This window comes from Apostichopus japonicus, chromosome 21, assembly GCF_037975245.1.
Source record: "Apostichopus japonicus isolate 1M-3 chromosome 21, ASM3797524v1, whole genome shotgun sequence".
NCBI classification, from domain to species: domain Eukaryota; kingdom Metazoa; phylum Echinodermata; class Holothuroidea; order Aspidochirotida; family Stichopodidae; genus Apostichopus; species Apostichopus japonicus.
Window position 1 is genome coordinate 17,056,595 of NC_092581.1, and position 21,838 is coordinate 17,078,432.

Here is a 21,838-nt window from a genome sequence, read left to right on the forward strand (position 1 = left end):
CCGCCAATCCCACCACTGCCCTCTTTCTATATCCTTTCGACCTACAAACACTGCACAATTGAAACAGTCGTTGTTGTTCCAATCACATCTTGAGATAAACAACAAGAGTTTAGCCGAGCAAAGTTTTCTATTACCCTGTGTGCAGTGGATGGTATTTCATTATGGCTGATAACTAACATGAAATATTGCATTAAATTATTTACCAGCACTGTGAAACAGACAGAATGCCAGCAACATTACATTACCTGAGTATGCTCTCACCACTGATAATGGACGTGATAGAAATATGTTAATATCATACTCTGATATCAAGCTACTGCAAATGTCAAGATAACAGACAAGACAGACAAATAAAAAATCTAGTCTCAATTGGGTCTATCTTGGGCTCTTATCTGGATAAGTCAAGTACTCTAATCATGTGATACTTGGATATTGTTTAGTTGTTTACCGTAACTAATAAATGCCAAAAGTTTATAGGATAACAGGATATTGTCATGTAACAAGTTGAAATGGTAACTGTTGATAACGCGATATGAAGTGTCATGGCAACTCAAAACTACAACAATTCTAGCCCTCCGAAGAGCTGGTGTCCCAGTCTAACTATCGGTAAAACTAGTGCATAAGTGAGGTAGTGTCTTAGTCACAAACATAGAGCATAGAGCAATCATAGAGCATTCAAGCTCATAATGCCCTGATCCCATCTTGCTGAGGAAATGGCAATTTCCTTGTAGAAAAAGGCTATTTTGATATTCAATAAATATTTTACTCTTCCATCCCCATTCCCACCCCCTCCCCCATCCCAAAAAAAACCTTAGTCGAATTAGTCTCAGCGACAAATGTTTTTGAACAGGTCTTAAATAACTAACAATAAACAGTTCATGGAGTTGCAAAGTTTGTTATATACTGCTCCAAACAAGGGCGTAGGAACCGGGGGCTGGGAGCCAGCCCCCCCTCCCCAGTGAAAAATATGGGGGCGGAAGTATCATTCCGCCCCCCGCTTCGCAAGTCAGAAAACCCCTTTTTCATTTCCAAATGAGAAAAAAAATCTCATTTGGAGCACCAAATTGCATCTAAGGCCAGGTGAAAATGCAAAATTATTTACAAAATGGAGTGGGTGTTGAAGTGTGCTATATTGCACCAAATTGCATCTCAGGCAACCTGGAAATGCAAAACAATTTCACCCCCTCCCCCTTAGACCCCTCCCTCAGGCCAGCCATCAAACTTCAGCCCCCCCCCCCACTCAAAAGTAGCTTCCTACGCCACTGGCTCCAACTATATACGGAATGCCTGAACAATTATTGAGCCCTAAATATCGCCAAGCTACCATATTTATTACATGGTTGTTATGTATTGCTATTATAACTAGTAAAGAAACAAAGTAATTTCTTCAGCACCGTATTTAGTAAATATCTCCCTCAACCACTCCTGATAAAAAAAAAAATTTGGCTCTAACATTGGGCGGCAAGCAAACTATAAGTAAATAATTTGGCACGTGTATTGCGAATGTATGTCTTATCTTCTAGCGTGTTTTCTAACGCACTGCTTTTTCAGTAGTTATTGCGATAACTAAATATACGCGTCTCACAGGTCCCCCCCCCCACCCCGTCTTCAAAGAAATCCTGGAATCCGTCACCGACATCCAGCCAGTGGAAGCAAACGATTTGTCTTGAATCCCTGACAGTGACTAAAAGCCGTGCCTTGTATTCTCACACTTCGCTCCTGTAAAGTTGGACCCTATGGTAGTTTCGAGCATCCAATTATCTTACGTCACTCTGGTCGTGACTAAATATTCCTGGAATCTTTCTCCTCTAAAAGTTAAAGATATATATAGTAGCAGGATGTCAGATTTGCCCTAAAATTACACGCAGTCGCTATTATTCTGTTCATGTATCCTCAGGTCGGCTTCCAGATACACGTGGTCTCTCAGTTTCAGCGGACTTGCTGCGTAACTAGGGAAATGGTCGTTACTAAGTTCCATTAGATCCCATTTCTCAGTTTGCGTAAGATTTTCCACTAATATCTTCTTGTAAAACTGTTTAGCGATCAGGTTGTCATGGTGGACATAGAACATCATGGAATGACATCCGTCAGCAAAGGCAAGCTGGAAATTAAAATAGATTAAACATAATTATTATAATTATGATATTAAAATATCATAGAAATTAAAATAGATTAAACATGTTGATTATTCCAGTGTGACTTCGAATGTTTGTCGATGGTGGTCACAAATTTTGTAATACGTACGCCATGAACTTGAAGTTAATCGCCTATGCAAAATACCTCGATTGATTGATTCGTTGATTCTTGTATTTATCATCATTGCTTAATGCTTCGATATCGCAGAGAACTATTAACTATTGAATGGTGTTAAGTCAGTAGGATTATTACTACACGAGAGCAGACAGACTGCTTGTGAAACATAGGACCAGGCGCGGAAAATAGGCCGTGCGAGGTGTATACTTCCCTCCCTCCCCCACCCCGTCTTTTCCTTCCTCGTACTGAACTTTAACCTTGCATTTATGTATAATTTAAAGTCTAAATATGCCTCAGAATGCACTATTTTAGCGTCTACAATTTTATTTTACTTACCACTAGACTAAACTTTCTCTTTTTGTGCCAAATCATGGACAGGCGACCTCAACTTAAATTATCTATTGAATCTACCGTGATGAATAAACATCTTTCTGTGAACGAAACGCCAGGTCCTCTTTTTAACTACAGATGTGTTTACAATCAGTTCGGTAGCTAACGTTTGCGAACAGCTGTTATATCATGAATATTCATGAAGCTTCACAATGCATGTATATACAAATAAACCTCCGTTATCACACGTACCAGCATAACTTGCTGGCAAAGGAGCCGAAATTATATGTTGCTCGTGAATCACAAACAGTTGCACCTTGCGCTTCACTTGGGGTATATATTTATATGATTTGACCTCGTGTCAAAGGTCACTGTGTGTCTCCAGGCTATCACTGACTACCGTCAATAAACTACTTAACATGATCTTTTTTTTTATGAGATTAAGCTTAGAAAAATACGTGATCAATGTTGATCTCTGAAGATCTGACACATTCGTTAAAATCAACGCTATTGAGACATGAGCCTTCTGAAAAGAAAGAGTTGAGAGCCCTTTCTTAACATAGTACTTTTCGACGATAACTGTTATATAGGTTAGTTGGTTAAAATTATAAGCCACCTCCACCCACTCTCTTTCAGCAGAATACCCACTGTGACAAAATAAATCACATGTATATTACCTTAGCAGTGAGGTGGAACAGAGCCGCGCCGAGACCTTTACCTGTATGAAAGAGAGGGGGAATTACGAGTAATCATACACTGTAGTATTTATTACTACAGCACAAAAAAAGGGGGAAAAAACAGTTCGAATGAGCTTGTCATTTGTCAAAACAAAAATATACAAATGTCCATATAAGTTAATATCGGATGCATATCTAGTACATCTGTAATAAAACACACCATTTTTGTTAACAAACTAAAGACTGGAAAATCTCATACATAATCAAGTATACTGTATATACTCATGATAAACACGTCACTGAAGTTCACCGTGGACTACCTTGAACGTAGTGTCAATGTAGGACAATGTTCACGTTTCCGAATTCCGATATCTATCCAATGTAAATAAAAGAGTCAAGCTTAGTATATTACATTATTCAATGTATTTTTATAACCTTCCTGGTCGGGTCAATAGCCATTCCATAAAGGATGTAAGATATCCTGTGTTGGGAGCAAAAATGTTGATGTTTCTGGTTTTTTTTTGTTTTTTTTCCTTTTATGCGTTTAGTTTACCACACAATATCACCATGACAGAGACCACGTGACCACTTGCTGTTACGAAAGTGAAAACTTTGTCGTAGTTTTGCCTGGGTGATTGTGTATTCCATTATTCCATATTGGTGGTAAAATGCCCCATAAAAGTATGCATACTGTACCAACCCGTTATGTGGTTTGTTCTTCCTGTTCCCACGATACAACACACTGATTTCTCACACATCACTGTTTCCATTGGTAACCATCACTATGACTATACTGGTTCATACTGGCTCAGCGATTTCGGTTTTTTTTATTTTCTTGCACAGAAATTCACAGGTATGGCATTAGCCTTACAAGAAGTGCTCCAACGTCTTGTCAAATTATTCCCGCCCTTTTTTTGTCATATTATTTTCCTAGTCATTGTCTTCTTTCCAACAATTTCTAGTTAATTAAATGCAGTTCAATAAAATATCAAAACACAATAAGAAGAAATGCTAATCTAAGAATATCGAGGGAAATATTTCGCAAAGTATTTTTCATTGAAATGCAGTCTGCGTGGAAATAAAGTCTAACTGTGCTAATAAGGCGATGAATTCAAATGCATAACACTAAATCATACATTAGACCAGTTTCGTGAAAATGATGAAATAATCAGTATCGGCCGATTGTCACAGAAATTAATCGGTAATCGGTAAAACCGATTATCATATAATCGGTCGAACACTATCAAATAGCAAAATTGTGTTATTAAAGGCACTTTAGATTAAGGATTACGAAAGGAACCACGCATATTTCCTTTCTTTCATGTCGAGGGTTTATGGAAAGCCAACCTATCATAAATGATATTCTTAATATGGTAGCAGCGTCCGCTGTTATAATTGCAACTAAGTACTGTTATAACCAGTGCTGTCAGAGTGTATAAAGGCGGTGACATTTCAAGCAATGAGGCTTAGTAATGGGGAGGTTCGGGGTTCGATTCCCGGTCGGATAATAGTAAGGTGGGACTTGCATCCCAATAGCAATATACGGTTTTTCCATCTCAAATGATTTTCTAAAGTTGAACATGCATGATTCCAAATTTGAGTTTAAGAAAATGTTGAAACGGAAGCCACCCGACCCTAATCCATAAGCCCTTGCGGGTATCTCCCACAATTGTGGTCGTTTAAGCGTCGTAAAAATAGCTGCTGGTTATTATTATATTATAAATAATTATAAAGTGCAGTCCGAAATTGCCACAATATCTACTAGCTATATTAAAAATGATACATTTAAAAAACAATTGCAGTCTGTATACCTCTGTGGCTCTCGCATACGTAGAAATCTTCTAGAAACACCATACGACCCTTCCACGAGTCGTAGCCATAGAAATAGAAAATAAAGCCTGCCAAGGTACCACCTGGTGACGTCGAGTCATCAATTGTATCCTTTCCCGTTTTCATTTCGACAACTGTAGCTTTAAAGTGAGGGCTAGGTCCAAATCCGTCACGCACTAGTGCTGGAAGAAAAGAGAACAAAATTGTTAACTGATTCATTGATGACCTGAAAGTCAACAGGCTCAATGACTCCTTCTCATGTTTCGCTTAAGAATACTTTATTTTATTTGTACCAATGCAGAAAACTTTGACCATTGCTGATTCAAAGTGAGACCTATACATATCAATGTTGATCCATGCTTAATTTCGTTCTGATTTTTCGTATTCAGATCCCCTGATAGTTATCAGACGATCATCTCTCCATGGGGTAAACTTATGCATTGATCCAGACGCATTTACACTTACACTTACACATTTACACAGAGTCGTACTCTGATCCTCCCTCCGCTTTTCACCGGAAGTTGGTACAAAATCGGATTGGAAATGTGTCATACGCAGCCGCGGATCACGTATTACGTACTATACTCCAACACTTTCGTTGTCATGGTGTATATAGCCCTAGGGAGACAATAATACGCTATGTACGGCCCACAGTCACTCACTCTACCTAGGAAATAGCACATGCATGATACAGGACTGGAATTTCACGCGAGAAATGCATGTGACGTAACCCGGGTCACTGTTGATGCGGAGTGTTTACACTACATCCGTTATTTCGACGTCAGGATCAGATCCTAAGGTCGGGATCTGATCCGGATCTAGTGTAAAAGCACCCTATTATAGCCCCGGCATTGACTGGTCATGTGACACTATTATCTACTACCGTGACTGGTCATGTGACAATATCATCCCCTGCATTGACTGGTCATGTGACAACGTAAAAGTCTGTATACTCTGTTGTTTATTCAACAGCCGACACCAGACAACAATGGCTCCCCTTCGATTCATACAAATAATCATTAGAGTCTAACAACCAGCAAAATTTTTGTTTTGATCACGAAGGCTATCAAATATTTGCTGGTATTCTTAAATGACGGCCTTTTGTGAAATAATTTTATTGTTGTTACTGGGCCGTTTTATAACGTATGCAAATGGTCAATGTTTACACCATATATGTATGGCAATCTAAATTCCCTTTAACCAATTTATATGCGAAGTTCGAGGACCCGTGACCAGGGTTGTTAGCCATGAAGGGGCAGGGGACACGCCGCCCCCACTTTCTGAAGGGTGGGGACAATATCAAATATCCCCCCCCCCCATGTTTAGTGACTGGGTCGTGTAGGCCTATCAGGCTCATAATGGATCGTGCATCTCATTAAGGAAGCTCAGAAATTGTGCAACATGAGATAAGTAGTTATTGTTTCATTCTTATCTGCTCAACCCAGGTGGCAATCAAAACTACGGATTTCATTTACAGCTTAAATTAAATGAGGAACCGCGCCCATACACCGATCATGATATCTGAAAACCCGCAACATTCGCTTTCCAGTAAATTAGTTTTCATGTTTTATAGTTTGTTGTATGATCACGGACAAGCAATATGACGCAACATGTAAATTAGATTGTGCATTCAGTTTGGTTAGCAATGCCACTCATGATAGTTTTTAAGTGTGTTTGAGATAATTGTATATTTCATAGGAGTTTTGAGAAGCATACATACCTGTATGGGTAGTGAAAGCCATAACATTCGCTTTCCAGTATATATATTGTTTTCATATGTTTATAGTTTGCTGTATTATCACGTACAAGAAATATGACGCAACAAGTAAATTAGATTGTGCATTCAGGCATTCAGTTTGGTTAGCAATGCCACTCATGGTAGTTTTTATGTGAATTTGAGATAATTATATATTTAATAGGAGTTTGAGAGACGCATATATATATATATGGCGCTAAGCTTGGGCGCTAAGCTGCTATAGTTATGTTGTTATAACCATGTTGCACATATCGCAAACTTTGGGTTAGTAGTTATGTATACATATTATTCACAAAATATTTCATTTGTGATTAGTTAACTGATGACAAGTACAGGGCAGTAGCCTGTGGTGGGGGGGGGGTGGCAGATACCCCCATGAGAATTCCATTTCCTAAATGAAAGCATGCCTAAGATAATGTGAACGCCTGGACAGTATTCCCAATATTCAGTTAGTTTTAGCGAAATGTTCATCATTTCTTCTGATTTCATTTTGTCAGTAGTATGCAACCCTAAGATGCTATAGGTAAGCATTGTAGGAATGTCGTTAAAGAAGAACGCAAGGTTTAATTTAACCGCTCATCACGAATAATGCGCGATCGCGGATTCGATGCCCGTGCGTTGGTTTTGGTTTTCACGAGTTTGGTTAGATTTACAATAAACGTAGAGAGCTCCTACGATTAAACCTGCGTGAACAGTGTAGTAGTCTTATGTAAAACTACGGTTCACAAATATATTTACGTCTATATGTTTAATATAGGCCTATCAGTTTCATATCGTTAGCCCCTATATCAGCGCCCCAATGTTTTCTTACTAAGAATACTGCAGCACAGTCCCATTCACGGCCCACCCACTCTGACCATTTACCCCCCCCCCCTCACCCCCTCTCCCGGTAGGTCACTTTTTGGTATCATGTAAAACAAATAATGATAGCACAAACCTACAATTCATTTACACCTAAATTCCCCATTTGGCTTCCCCTCAGCGCCTGTATAGGCTACGGCTACCGTCAGAATGCACTAGCCTGCTTTTACATCTTCAATTAACTGTGTAAAACAATGAATAAAGCAGAGCTTTTAAAGTGATTTCATCGGGTTTTTGATTTCTAATTTACCTGTCTTGTTTCTTTGAAGTGAAAATTTCTGAAACATGAGATTTCAAAATAAAGAATATTTAGATGCAACTTTACAAGGCCTGGGAAGTGCCATTTCCGCCAATCTGTGACGCACATGGTAAACGCACTAAAAGAGATATATATTTATTTTCCGATAAGGTGAATGTGCCCAGTGCTGTACCCAGTGTGCCTAGTGAATGTACCCAACAGTGCTTTATGTTACCATGTGTGTGCATGTTGTAGACATCTGTATAACAAAGTGATTTTATTCTTGTATATGCAAAGATTAAAAATGTTTCCGTTTTTTATTTAAGTTTCAATAATCATGATAAAGGACCCGTGTTAAATAGAAAAGCCTTTCTTAATGTAAGTCTGATAACTTGATGTGACTTTTGTTAAAATATATTTATGACTGACATATCAATGCAGGAAACAGACAGATACAAACTTTAGGATTTCTCAATGTGATTCCGCCCCTGGACCCCGGGGGGCCTTAAGGCGGGCCACTGGACGCCCATCCCCCCCCCCCACCCGATAAAGGCCTTGCACCAATGTGCTCCTTCAGTTTTATCCAAGTTCTGTTATTTATGTCCCCCTATCCCCCCCCCCTCCCCAACTTCTCAATTGAGATTGACGCCCCTGCCTGTGACACTTCGTTTCAGAATACATTACTGTAAGCATGGACGTGCGTGATTCCTGGCGTGATTTCATAAACAGCAAATTATGCTAGAGATTCGTGGTTGAAGCAATATTCACAATTTCTTTTAAATTTTATGGCAGAAAATTCCGTAGTCAGTTGCATAAGCGTCACTTAGGGGGCGGAAAATTATGTCTGGCCCAGGACCCTCCAAAAGAAGGTACGTGTTTATTTATGTCTTTGTGTATATATTTATGTAATTTCGATATAGCAACGTTATCTATTGCTAGCCTATTTCCAACGTTACGAAGGCTGAACAAGCGTTGTGGATCTTTACTCACACCATTATAGGAGCTCTCTGAATTTTGTTAAAAACAGTTTAATGAAGTTTGATGAAATTCGAAATACTCTATAAGGTATATCCGACCAGTTGACAAACTTAAAAACAAAATGTGTAAAAGTAAGTTGGCCTGACGTTTCGATCCTAGCAGGATCTTCTTCAAAGGCTAAATGACAAGTAACAGTAACAGAAGGGACAAAAACATGCACAGAATACAGACAGGTTAATGAGCATGGTGAACACAAAGAGATAGATGTAAGGGGATTAGTAGACAAGGGATGGAGAGAAGAAAGAAAGAAACCAACAGGGGAAGAGGAGAGGTGGGAGATAAACAGTGGAGGGACAAAGAGAGGATTAAGGGAAGGGGTTAGGGAATACACTGGAGAAGGACAAAGACAGAAAGGTGTGGAGAAAAAAGGGTGGAAGAGAGCTATGAGAAGAGGAGTGATATGGGGGGGGGGCAAGGGGAGAAGGAGGGGGAAGAAATGTCCTTCCTAAATGTTGAGGTTGAATGGTGCGAAGGCGTTGCATCCACAGCCTCTCAACTTAAAAATACTTCTTTAACAGAGACACAAACCCAACCGTCATGTAAATAGTTGTATCTAACAGCCTGAGATCTTTGTGGAGAACAACTCCTCCGCCAAACTGCTAATAAACCTTGCTCCATTTTGGGAGATGTCACTTTGTAAGTCGGTGATGTAGATTTTGCTACTATATAAGATCTGAAACCGCCCCTAATTTTGTTCTTTGTTTTTCTTTCATATTTCCAAGGTAAAATGTTAAAAGTTTTGATTCTGAACCCTCTGCCAACATTAAGTCATGTGATTGATTTCAATTATCTTAGATTCAGCACTCCCATCCCCATTACAGAAAATAAAACACTGGAATGGGATAGCGAAAAACATATTACCAATGAATCACATGTGGCTTTATGATGTCATATTTTATAGACTTGATCAAAGTCTTCAGCCATGTGTCTATAAAGTCTGATACATCCCGACCTCCTTTTGAGCTATCACGAATATATTTTGTTTTTGGAAAAGCAGATTATTTACAGATAAAACATCTATGGTGCTATTACCTCGGTATATTAAATATTATTGCAAGGTTTAATATGAGTCACGTTTTACTTCCGCCATACATGCAGAGAAAACAACGAAGCAGCATATAGCGTGAGAAAGTGACTTAGATCAGCTAATTTCTGAGTGCGGTGTCCTCGCCATGTTTATCAATATATAAGATAACAATTGATCACACTGAGCCATCCGATTAGAATTTTCGACCTAGTGAAAGTTAATTAGTCTAGCGATTAATGAACTTCATTGATCGATAGCTAACATTTCATACAGTCTCGTGTATAGCAGACAATAATTAATGACAATTAAGCAACAGCACAACTGTAAAAATTTCGTAAAATTGTCTACTAAACTCAAACATGGTCGTATGACTTCATATATCGAGACAGTAGAACAATGCATCACTATCCTACATGTCCACCTACTTCCTACATATATGAAAGTCACCAAAATGACACGTGTTTTTTTTTCATAACAGGCTATCAAAAAATTAGTACACCTGATATTGCCTTCGTCTGTGGACTAAACGTATAACCGTTTCACTGCATGCCCGCCAATATGGAACGCGAAAAGGGCAACCATATTTCGTTGTCTAAACTATGTTTGTTGCTGTCTAAACTAAAGTTCTTGCTGCTATTTTACCATGTTGCTGTTGTTCGTTGATGTCTAAACTTACGTTGATGTCTAACGTCACGTTGATGACTAAACGCGCCCTAATGTCTATAGTCTCACGTTCATTTCTAAACTTACGGTTGGTGTCTAAATTCACGTTGCTGTCTAAAACTTTCGTTGCTATCTTAACTCACGTTGATGTCTAAACTCCCGATGATGTCTAAACTCATGTTGATGTATAAACTCACGTTGATGTCTACACTTTCGTTGCTATCTAAAGTTCCGTTGTGAACACATTGTGAACGAACATCATTCTTTCTTTTCAAAAAAATTATAACAATCAACCGCAAGTTGCTTCCGTGCAGTGCTAACAACATATCTATTACAGAGATTTTCATGCTAAATGCAGCCAATGATGTTTTCTCAAATTTCCCGAGATTTGTTTGGTTAATAGTCCCTTACCCATTGTATGCAAACATGCTTGCATCTTCAGTGCTCTATGAACGCAAAGTATGATGGTTTAACTACGTAACGCGAAATGGGGGGGGGGGGGGGGGTAATCGTTAATGTCCTGCCGGATTTGTAGCAACAGCCATGTAAATATCCTTAACAACCTGATTTGTCGAACAAAATCACGTTGTTAACGATATTTACATGATAGGTGATACAACTCCGAGGACGTTATTTACATTTATATTGTTAATGTCATATTTGAATAATTGTTTTATCACAGAGAGTTGAGACAATCTATGAATTTTGCGGGAAGCTACCACAACATCTCTGAGACTGAAAAGGACTTTAAATCTCACAGTATGTTATGTTCTCTCTCTTTTGAGAGTTGATAATGTAAAATGTGAATTTATACCACAGTTATTTCTTCGTTGCAAACTTGCGTAAATTTTTGCGGTCCCTTTGTGCTTCAAGTCATGATTCTGGTGCAACACTAATTCGTGTGCATAAACTACTGCAGTCATACATCGTCAAAAGTAGTCATTGAAGTTTCGACATTGCGTAAAAATGTTATTTAAATACTGTAACTTTCGTGGAGTTGGTTGTTTCCAAATACTGAAAAGCATCCAGGGTAAATGTTGGATCAAGTTGCTCTATGGTTGGATGTAGTCTGCGCTTCGTGAGTAACAAGAGGGGCACAATATTGAAGTACGTAGGCAATATGACTCACAGAACTAGTTTACTAAACCCGCCAAGCAAGTTCATTCGTAACACCAATCCAGTTCGGAGTTTCGATTTGCGAAAGGGCTTGTGTTGTAAATGGAATATACACAAACCTCGCTCAGCATTGTTAAGAATTTTAGACCAAAAAACCCGCAAACATGTTATGCAAGAAACGAATCATCCAAGATGCACTCGAGTTTTGACTAAGGCTATGTGTTGTAGGTAAGGTGATATGATCTTTTCTCCACAAATTTTCAGGATATGCGCATGTGCAGTTGAAACTCCGAAGTTTGAACAGGCCTAATACAAATTGCGTGGAATTTAGCGAGATATGCACACTACATTTGCGGGGATATTTGAAGAGTTGGGGTTGCTGGTGAAATCGCTGCAGGTCAAAGCATCGAGGTACTATATACGGAGTTGGAGAGGAGGAAAGAGTGACAGGGCAGGCGAAATGAAGGTCGGACGGCCGCCCTTGTAAAACAGCGAAGCTAGGGCACTGGATGGCATCCGCCATATATATATTGTGTAGAGCATTCACAAAGTACAGGCAGTGATAAGATCGCATCTTCTCAACTATATACACTAGTAAAAGTATAGGTCATATAATAAACGCAATTGGTGTTCGATCGGGACGAAAACATTTGTCTTTAGTAATATTACTGTCATTCGTTTTACTTGATTGCCGACATTCACAACATATCCAGACATCATTTAATGGTTCAATAAATCAATTTTAAGTACAGTATTTTATGCTGGCATTTTGTCTCGACACTCGTTTTACTTGATTACCGACATTCCCAGATTATCTCTACACATTGTTGGAGGGGCTCAATGAAATCAGTTTAAAAGTGCAGTATTTTTATGCTGGTACTTTGTCTAGACACTCGACGTTGTACTTGATTTCCGACATTCACAGCGTACATGCATAGCCTATAACATTTTAAAAGTTGTTTACCGTGCAGCCTCCTATTCGTATGAGTTGTACTAACGCACATGTTATCTGATAGGCTGGCTGTGGGAGATACGGTAGCTTATAAAAGAAGGTTTCCACAAGTTTGCGTTTGGTGACTCCAAATGGACTTGGACCTCCAAGACCCCTATTGTTTTTGGTGCAGGTGTGTATAGCCACGTACAGTAGACTGACCTGTGTTTATCATGCCGTAGTGTTAATGTATCAAAATGGTGGTTCGGGCCATTTCTATAGTAACAGCTAGTTCTGCTTATACTAACACCTTTCTAGTGTACTGAAGTCATCGAAACCTCAATGCATTTTGCATTCTGGTTTGCATTGCGCGGTTAAACAATTTTGAACAGCGCCGATAGCAACAACCTAAGTTTAGACAACGACGTATGTTTGGACAACGAAAGTTAAGACATCAACGTGAGTTTGAGCAACAACATGGTAAAACAGCAGCAACAACTTTAGTTTAGACAACAACAAACTTAGTTTAGACAACGAAATATGTTTTCCCTTTTCGCGTTCCATACGCCAACACCATATTCATTGCGACTTGGCTAACATTAACCTTGACCTCTAGATAAGATCAAGGTCTCGAAATGGCTTTTGTTTTTCTGTTCTGTTTGCCTTATCTTTTCCTTCTCCCTTTTTCTTATTAATTTTATATGAAGGGTTAATAAATGTTATCCCCTTCACAAATATCCACAGTTGGCACGGAAAACATACGTAGTCAACCCACATCTTGCAGGTATGTAGTATATAGACAGTATTCCAGAAAGCGTTATGAGTATGATACAGGTCGAGGAAAACGTATATGGACCCTGCCAAGGAAAAACATGTTTCCGTTTTCAAAATGTTCCAGCTTCTGTCAAAATGAATTCTCATTTCTGCACTTGTTATTTTTATGTTGTTAATTCGTTTTTGTTGTTTTTTTTTCTCGTTGCGTATGATGTAAGGCCTGTAAAATGGGCCTGAAAGAAATTATTGACTAGTACAAGTCGACCCGACTTTCAGCACGTTGTTAAAATAAATGTATGGATGAAATATATATAGATAGATATATATAGATCAGGCGCGTAGCCAAGGGGGGGCGAAGGGGGCAGCCGCCCCCCCCCCTTGAGCATATTTTTTAATTTTTTCTAATGTTTTTTTGATATTGCTAGTATTTTCAAAAGAGAAAATGCTAAGATGCAACTTACAAGGCCTGGGAAGTGCCATTTCCAGCGATCTGGGAGGCATTTTCAGCCAAAATTTTCTTGTACGCTTCGCGCCAACGATGGCGCTACGCTTAGATAGTTTGCAGAGCCGTATATAGAGAGAGTTTGGCCAACCATGTAACCGATTTGGATTGGTCGAGAGGGACAACGCCCACACAGGGTGTAAAATAGGTCCACTTGAAAACTTTATAGCAGGCGACACGCATACTCACAGTGTATAGACTATCGTTTGTGTACACGAAAAGAGTACGAAATTATGAAAGAAATGGTGCCGGGGATGCTGCAATCGGTCAGAACATGGATATTGTTGTCTGATTTTCCGACTGACCATGAAAGAAGAGGAATTTTTTGGAAGTAGAAAGAACAAGATGGAGATCTAATGAAAAAAGTCTGTGTAGCCTAGGCCCATGGCCATAGTGTAATACGAGTAATGTACAAGCAATGCGAGAATTTTACGTTCAGACTGGTTTTTAAATTTGTAATTACATTCATGGCTATTCTCTCTCGTTTTACGGTCCAAAAATTCTATTTCATTATGCCAGCTCTCCAAATCATATGCATGGCAGATTCAGTCGCACATATAGCTATCCTAATTCCTAGTTATTGTATGCCTAGAGGCTATGCCTAGCCTAAAAAGTATAACTTTTAGTTTAGGGTGGGCTAGGCATAACGTAAAGCCCTAAGTTAAGCCCGAAGCATAAGTTAAGCCTGGGCTTAGTTAGACCTGGACCATTCTTGCTATTACTACAACTGTTATACTGTAGCACATTACATAATATGGCACAGTATAAGGCCAAATTATACTAGGCCTAAGGAAAACAAATAGCCTAGGCCTAAACTAGTTAGGCTAGTTCTATACTAATTGGCAACTTGTGGGTTGTGTACACATACAGGCCTAATTATATACACCCTTTTAGTATGCCATAAACAAGTGCCCAAATGGTTAAATGATCTTGGTTTGTGTTAATTATCAGCATTGGCCTAGCTTTTTTGGCTAACATGAATTCAGCCTAATTTTTTCTTCTTCAAAAGTATAGCCTAGGCCTTAGTTTAATTTGGATGCAGTCAACTGTCATTTATCAAAGTAGCAGGGGCCAAGGCTACATTTCAAAGATCACTAGGCCAAGGCTAATTATGGTACTGGTAGCCTAGCCTTAGTTATGCTTATTGCAAAGACTACCCTACACTCTTGTCTTGGTCACTGAATTACCTTAAGAGCCCTGTTGATAAAGAAATGTTCAAAATATTGCGTAGGCCTAGCTTGGGCACTGCACGGTTTCGTTTGACTGTTTTAAAGCAAGACTTGAACTGATTTGAAAATTCAGTGTTAACTGGTATTTCATTAAAAAGCAAAACTGTCTGTGCATTCCAACGGAGTGCAAATTAAGAGGAGGGGGGGGGGGCATGCAGTATGATACACCTTTCAAGTTTTAACACATTATAAATGCACTTATGCCAGAAACTCATTGCATCACTGTCAGTAACTCCTTATTCCCCTAATTGACACCCACATTGACGATTGAAGTTAAAAAAAATCTTTCAAAATTATCTTTAGACAGTAAATTACAACTCCCTGAATTTCAGGACTTTTTTTACAAATCAAAGGTGACATGTGCTCTGTAGAAAAACTCCTAACATAAAAAGCCACAGTTTGCAGACTGTGATAAAGACGAACCTGGTGAGTGACTATTAGACTGAAATCCAGTTCCTGCAACCACAGCAATAAAGTCTTTGTTTTAATCAATGCACTTGTGTGTTTGAAACTTTCAAATGGACACTCAATGGCAGTTGGTTAAGATATAAGGTTTTACCTTCATCATGGAGAGTTGGAGGGAATCTGCCTCATCATCTGAATAATGGACTCAAGGATAGCATCAAATCATGATTGGATAATAATTTGAGCAAGTAAATATCTGGCAATTTGAATGTTTGTATTATTTTTTTACATATTATTTAAGCTGTTTAGCTCACACATAAGCAAATGATCAAGTGACAACAACCAATGCAGTATATTTAAAGGCATTGAAGACTCGCCCTAAACCGCATGCCACGCTCTGAAAAAGTTTACTTTCCGTTGCTTGCAAGTGAAGTTTTTTTTCGTGTCGTTACAAAATGCAGACAGTGAGATGTCCACGCTGATATGTACATTGTGTTGTGGGTATTGACCGTGATGTTTGTATTGACTGTACACTAATGTCTATTTACAGATGGTAGCAAGCTGTGTGTGTATTTTCTGGGATCAATGGTGGTGTCTAACACTTCTGTTACACCGCATTCGAAACTAGGTCAGATAACGGGCATGAGACGTTTCTTTGTGCGGGAGTCTTCACACCCTTTAAGGAGAAGTATTTATATCCCATTAATAGAGAAAGAATTATGTTTCAATTGGTAGCATGCAACTTTAAATTTTGCAAACATTAGATACAATCAAACAAATGACAAGGTTCATTTACAAGGTAATCTACTGCCCTATATTTCACATTAATCTGTAACATCAGAAGGTCACAGCTTTCAATAATTATACAAACAAAATCCCTTGATGGGTGCTTGGTTAGATTCCTGCAATTTTCAAATTTTCAATGTAATAAGTTCTGAATGTGGCAATGTGGAGAAGCTTTGGGATAATCTGTGGATAAGACTGCCAGACTATCAACAAGATTCCACATCCATGCAACTCCAACGGCTTCCTGCACCTCCTTGCAGATGTACCACATGTCCAAAAAAAAGTCAGCATTGGTTAATGTAATTAAAATCTGGCTTCCTCCTGAGCTGGCAAATACACATGAATTGTCAAGTGCAGAGGTCAGTGTGGAACCACTGAAAGATCTTCTCAGCTTTCAAGAAAACAAAGACTTGAAGCCAAATTAACAGAGGCCACACTTACACCATCCCATTCTCATAAGATGAAGGTATCACACGCACTTAATTTTGCTTCTGCGATGCAGTGCCTGGTAGACTGTGCGGGTCACCCAATGGATGTTTTAACAACTGCCTGGTATATAGAGCTCTGCAACAGATAATTCATCCTGATGTCGAGTTGTCATCCTGTCATGGCCTTGAGCAAATTGAACCCAGTTCAACACAAAGCAGCTATTGAATGCTTGTCAGACAAACCTAGGTACTGTCAAATCCACATCACCATCATTGCTGGTTCCAGCTAAGCCGACAATAATAAAAGAGTACAATGAGGGTTGTTTAATTCACCCAACAGAGCTTGCATTCCAGTACCTTTGGGCAGCTGAAAAGATATTCAGAAATTGTTATATGAGTGTGTTTGTATGCATGCATATGTGTGATTTTCTTGCTTTACAGAACAGCTCCATTTTGATAAGCTATGTAACGTGGAAACCTGCCAATCATATGTTTGAAATAGGACAGGCTGAAACGATTCTTAAATGAAAAGCTTAACGACTTCTTGCATTTTGATACATCACTGTTCAGGTTAGGCCAGTAAGGGCAGTATGAAGAATAAGTAACATTATTATCATTATGGCCATTTGCTGTCTGCATAATAACAAACTGAATGATGTCATCAGCCCTGTGCTCAGTTGACAGAACTGACAAGTACAGTAGGCATACTATGTCAGTGTGATCCATGAAGCCTTATTAAGGACATGACCATATAGTTTATATGTTAATGGAAAATACATAAGCTACAACATACACCAGTATTCAGTTGTTGCAGGGTTTTTTTTTCTCGACAGACCCATTCAATCTACTGCACCTACTATAGCCTAGTACTACATTCCTGAGAAATTAACACCACAATATCAGTCTTAGGTTTGCCCACAGACTCCCAACTATTGCTAACTCCTACACTCAAGTATATAGTTTAGTTTAGTAGAAAAAGGGACCAGGAGGGACACTCAAGTCCCCATTAAGGACCCTAAGGCTATATGAGAGGAATTAAACCGAGGACACAAAATGTCATACCCAATTACAATGCTTAATTTACTCATCCAAAGCATTCTTAAACCCATTCACACTACTTGCAGTTCAACCTTCTCAGTCAAACCATTCCATCCATTCACAATCCTTGTATTAGACTTTAGAGAAAAAGTTAAGCCGAATATTAATCCTACTTTGTAACTTCTGGAGTTTAAGACAATGACCTCTGGTACAACTACTTTTGGCAACCCTGAAAAGATCAGTGAAGCATAAATTGTAATTTTATGTGTAGGCCTACTCTATTTAATTGAAGGATCTATTAATGTAGGCCTGATGCTATAGTGTGCGTCTGTAATCTAGCCTAGCCAGGACTGTGATGTGTGCTTTTCGTTTGTATGACTAAAGTAAGACTAGTAGTATGAGGCGTAAAATAAACAAGTGTAATGACAGGTTTTCAGCTAGTTTTCTATGCATTTCAGGTGTGAAGATAAACGTAAATGTCATTAACTAACGCATACTCTTATTCATTACCTGATATCCATTTTGTTCCTCGTATGCCTGTCAAATTCTGACATTCTGAGTCGCTTCGTTTGTTCACAACGAGCACAGTGTGCAAAGCTGATATACTATTGTGTGTGATGTTTTTCGTGTTTCGCGCAACTGGTAACGACATCTGGACCTATTTTGATGCCCATGGTTTGCGTGTGACGTCACAAATCGCCAGTTGGCCGAACTCTATCTATATACGGCTCTGATAGTTTGCAATGCCGAATCTACAGTTTCGCCCCTCCCTTGGTAAATTCCTGGCTACGCGCCTGATACAGATGTATATTTATATATATGTTTATTTACATTATGTCAATTCGTGCTATGTAATAAGGTTATTTTTTTTTATTATCATACTGCTAGTCCGTAATTACCGATTGCATGGAGTGGTACACAAATGAGCCAAGATATAAGTTTGCCAAACACAATGGAACTTGTAACGTCATCATAAAATACAGACATGCACCCTGCCCCATTTCTGTATTAAGACTAGATTAGCTGCATATTGCACCTACACTTAATAACTAATGACTATGTCCTACACAGTAAATTTAAAACAAACTATGTTGTTTCCCTTCCTTCGTTGACCAGACTATTTGATGTCCTTATATAGTAGCCTGGAGAAACATGATAAACCTCATAAACTTGATGTATAGTTCCCTTCAGTCAATGTAATGTGATCTACCACGGTACATATATGTCCCTTTGTATACAATCCCATACATTTGAAGGCAGGCCTACATAATGTTTCACACGCTGATGTGATTGCTTAGTATGTAACGCAAATCGATACACAATACCGTACGAATATGGGTCAATGTGTTGAGTGTGTGAAGTAACCCGACAATAGCTCTGTGCACGCACTTACGTAACATACTCGTACAATAGGCACACTGTATTTGTTTTTGCTCTCGTGTATTGTATTGTATATACTTACTCTCTTCGGTGATGTTCACGTATTCGCCCTTCTTTTCGTGGTTTGCCAATTCCTTTATTAATCTCAGTATTTCAGCGCAGTCTTCCTGCTTTCCAATACGTATAATGTATCTGTCCATGGCTCTAACGTACATAAGTGTCTTTCATGTAGATAGACCTATCCCGTACAGTCTTACACGCGTTCTTATATAAGTACTGTAGATGTTGCCACGGTTTCAAGTTACGTTAGTTGATATTATTGAGCCGACTGCAACAGTGATGACTACGACACAAAGGATTCCAGAGGTACACTACAAGGCGAGAGAACTTCAGTACCGCAAATGTGCAAAATACATATACCCGAAAAACTACGGTACCGTTGGTTACCGAGAGAATTTCCTGAATGAATAAGACTCGCGTGCAATAAGCAACAACCAGCAGCCACAGAGGTTGATCAAAGCGTAGAAGCACAATCAAACCACACGAGTGTCTCCATTGTTATGGGGCGCAAGGTGAACGCAGCACATTGATGAAACGTGCTCGGGTGATGTTTGGAAATCCCTCCTCTTCTGGACAAGCTGCAAGCACTGAACATAACTGATTACGTAACATATAATTAGAGCAAGGTATTTCCGCGGATATTGTTTTCCCTATTTAAACAGCCCCCTCTATTTGTGGTTGTGATAAAAAATAAATTAAAAAAAAACACGGTCATTTTATTGGTGGCTTCGTAAGCTTACTCGCAAGCATGAAACTATATATATATTATATTTATATTATATATTATATATATATTTCTGCATATGTTAAAATTTTGAAATTATTTATGGGGATGCTAGTGGTGGCCAGTTATAGAGGAAAGGTGGAAAATTTCCCTATTTTTGTCATTTATTGTGGTGGTTATGCCAATCTAACTTGTCTACTAAATATACACCCTTCCCCCTACACCCCTCTCTAGGACAGGGACGGTATCCCCTGCACGAGGTGACAACTATTCTAGGTACGCTTTTGAGTATTTAACTAATATCATTTCATATCCATAGCGAGTGAAACCTTAAAGGTTGTTAACAATGGATGGATGCGATTTAACTTTCTTTCGCCCGAATTGTGGTAGTTCTTTGCTAAATCCGTTTGTCCATCATCATATCGGCTCATATTAGGGATACAAGCTCAACCATCATTACTGGCCCTTATGACATACAAATAACTGTCACGAACAACCTTCCAAAACAGCTAAGAGAAAATGTAAGCCCAAGTTAGGACATATCACATATTCAATGTTTCTTCATAGTTTTAAATATGACATCATGGAGCCGCATGGGTTTCATCTTATATATGTCTGTATTTGTTACAATGTTTATATTCTATAATCTGATATTGGAGATGGCTTTTGCAGATCTAAAATAAAGAACCTCGTTACATAACATAATAATGGCAATGTTTCAGAGTGAAGTTTGTCTGGAGAAAGTAAATAGAAAGGAAACAGTCAGGTCCTAGCGGCACTTTGACATCACGGATTAACAAAATGACAGCTCTATCTCAGACGCAACTTTTTTGTTGACATTTCCCAAACAGAATTGTTTTCTTTGGGGGAAGGTAGGGGGGGGGGGGTTGATGCTGATCTTCAACGGATCATATACGCCAACGATAATGGTTGAAGTTTTGTCTCCTTTAACAAAAAGTGACTCACTCAATCGTCATTATTTATAAGAGCAAAGCTTTTATCTTTAATGATATCTGATGAATTTGTGTCTTATCTCGCTTATTGTTTTTTTTTTCTTTTTCATCATCTTCTTCTTAACTTTTCATGTTTCTTTGACAACATGTTCTATTTTTATTTTCAAAGTGTCAACTTTTGTTGAGCCCTGGTGCTATAAGATTAATGGTAACTATTAAGATCGCTGTAGGATTTTATTTTTTAATTTATAACAGCAGATAAAAATTAAGTACCACATATTAAACTGCTTTTGTTCCAAGGGCATGCATGTTTGTATGCTTCCATTAATTACCAAAGTTATGAGAACCATAACTGAAAACCTGCCATGAAAATTACAATCCTTCATATTATACACCGCACCTCAGAAAGCCATACGGCCCTGGCACCAATTAACGCTAAGGGGACCAAGAATACCTTCAATCAAGGCAGACACTGTCAGGTACAATATAACATTTGCTCGATTCATTCTTTTCTTTTTCAAACAGTGGCGAGTGCCAAAAATAAGGGGGGGGGTAGCCAGTCGCGGGAAAACGTTCGGTCGAGGGTTCCCCATCCCCCTTCTTTGAAATGCTCTTCATTATTTTTAATCAGTTGCATGGCCGTCCATATATCTGTCATATTAAACCAAATTTTAGTATAATTATTATTTAACTATACGATGACATTGGATCGAGCTAATTAAGACATCTATTTTTATAACAAGTGAACTTAAACTTCGTGTGTAGGCCTAGTAATTAATTATTTTATGATGATTTTATCATTTTGGTCGGCCAGACATTTATAACCAGTATTTCGACAA

The 21,838-nt window shown here is 38.7% G+C and overlaps 1 protein-coding gene across 1 annotated transcript; it reads right to left on the bottom strand.

The window, feature by feature from the left end:
- Window positions 1-819: 819 nt before the first annotated feature.
- On the bottom strand, window positions 820-19,908 carry LOC139962516 (diamine acetyltransferase 1-like). Its single transcript, XM_071962542.1, has 4 exons — window positions 19,345-19,908; window positions 5,072-5,272; window positions 3,261-3,301; window positions 820-2,101 (listed from the first exon to the last, which is right to left on the bottom strand). Exons 1-4 carry the CDS (start codon window positions 19,475-19,477, stop codon window positions 1,859-1,861), a joined length of 618 nt encoding a protein of 205 aa, XP_071818643.1. The 5' UTR covers window positions 19,478-19,908; the 3' UTR covers window positions 820-1,858.
- Window positions 19,909-21,838: the final 1,930 nt, after the last annotated feature.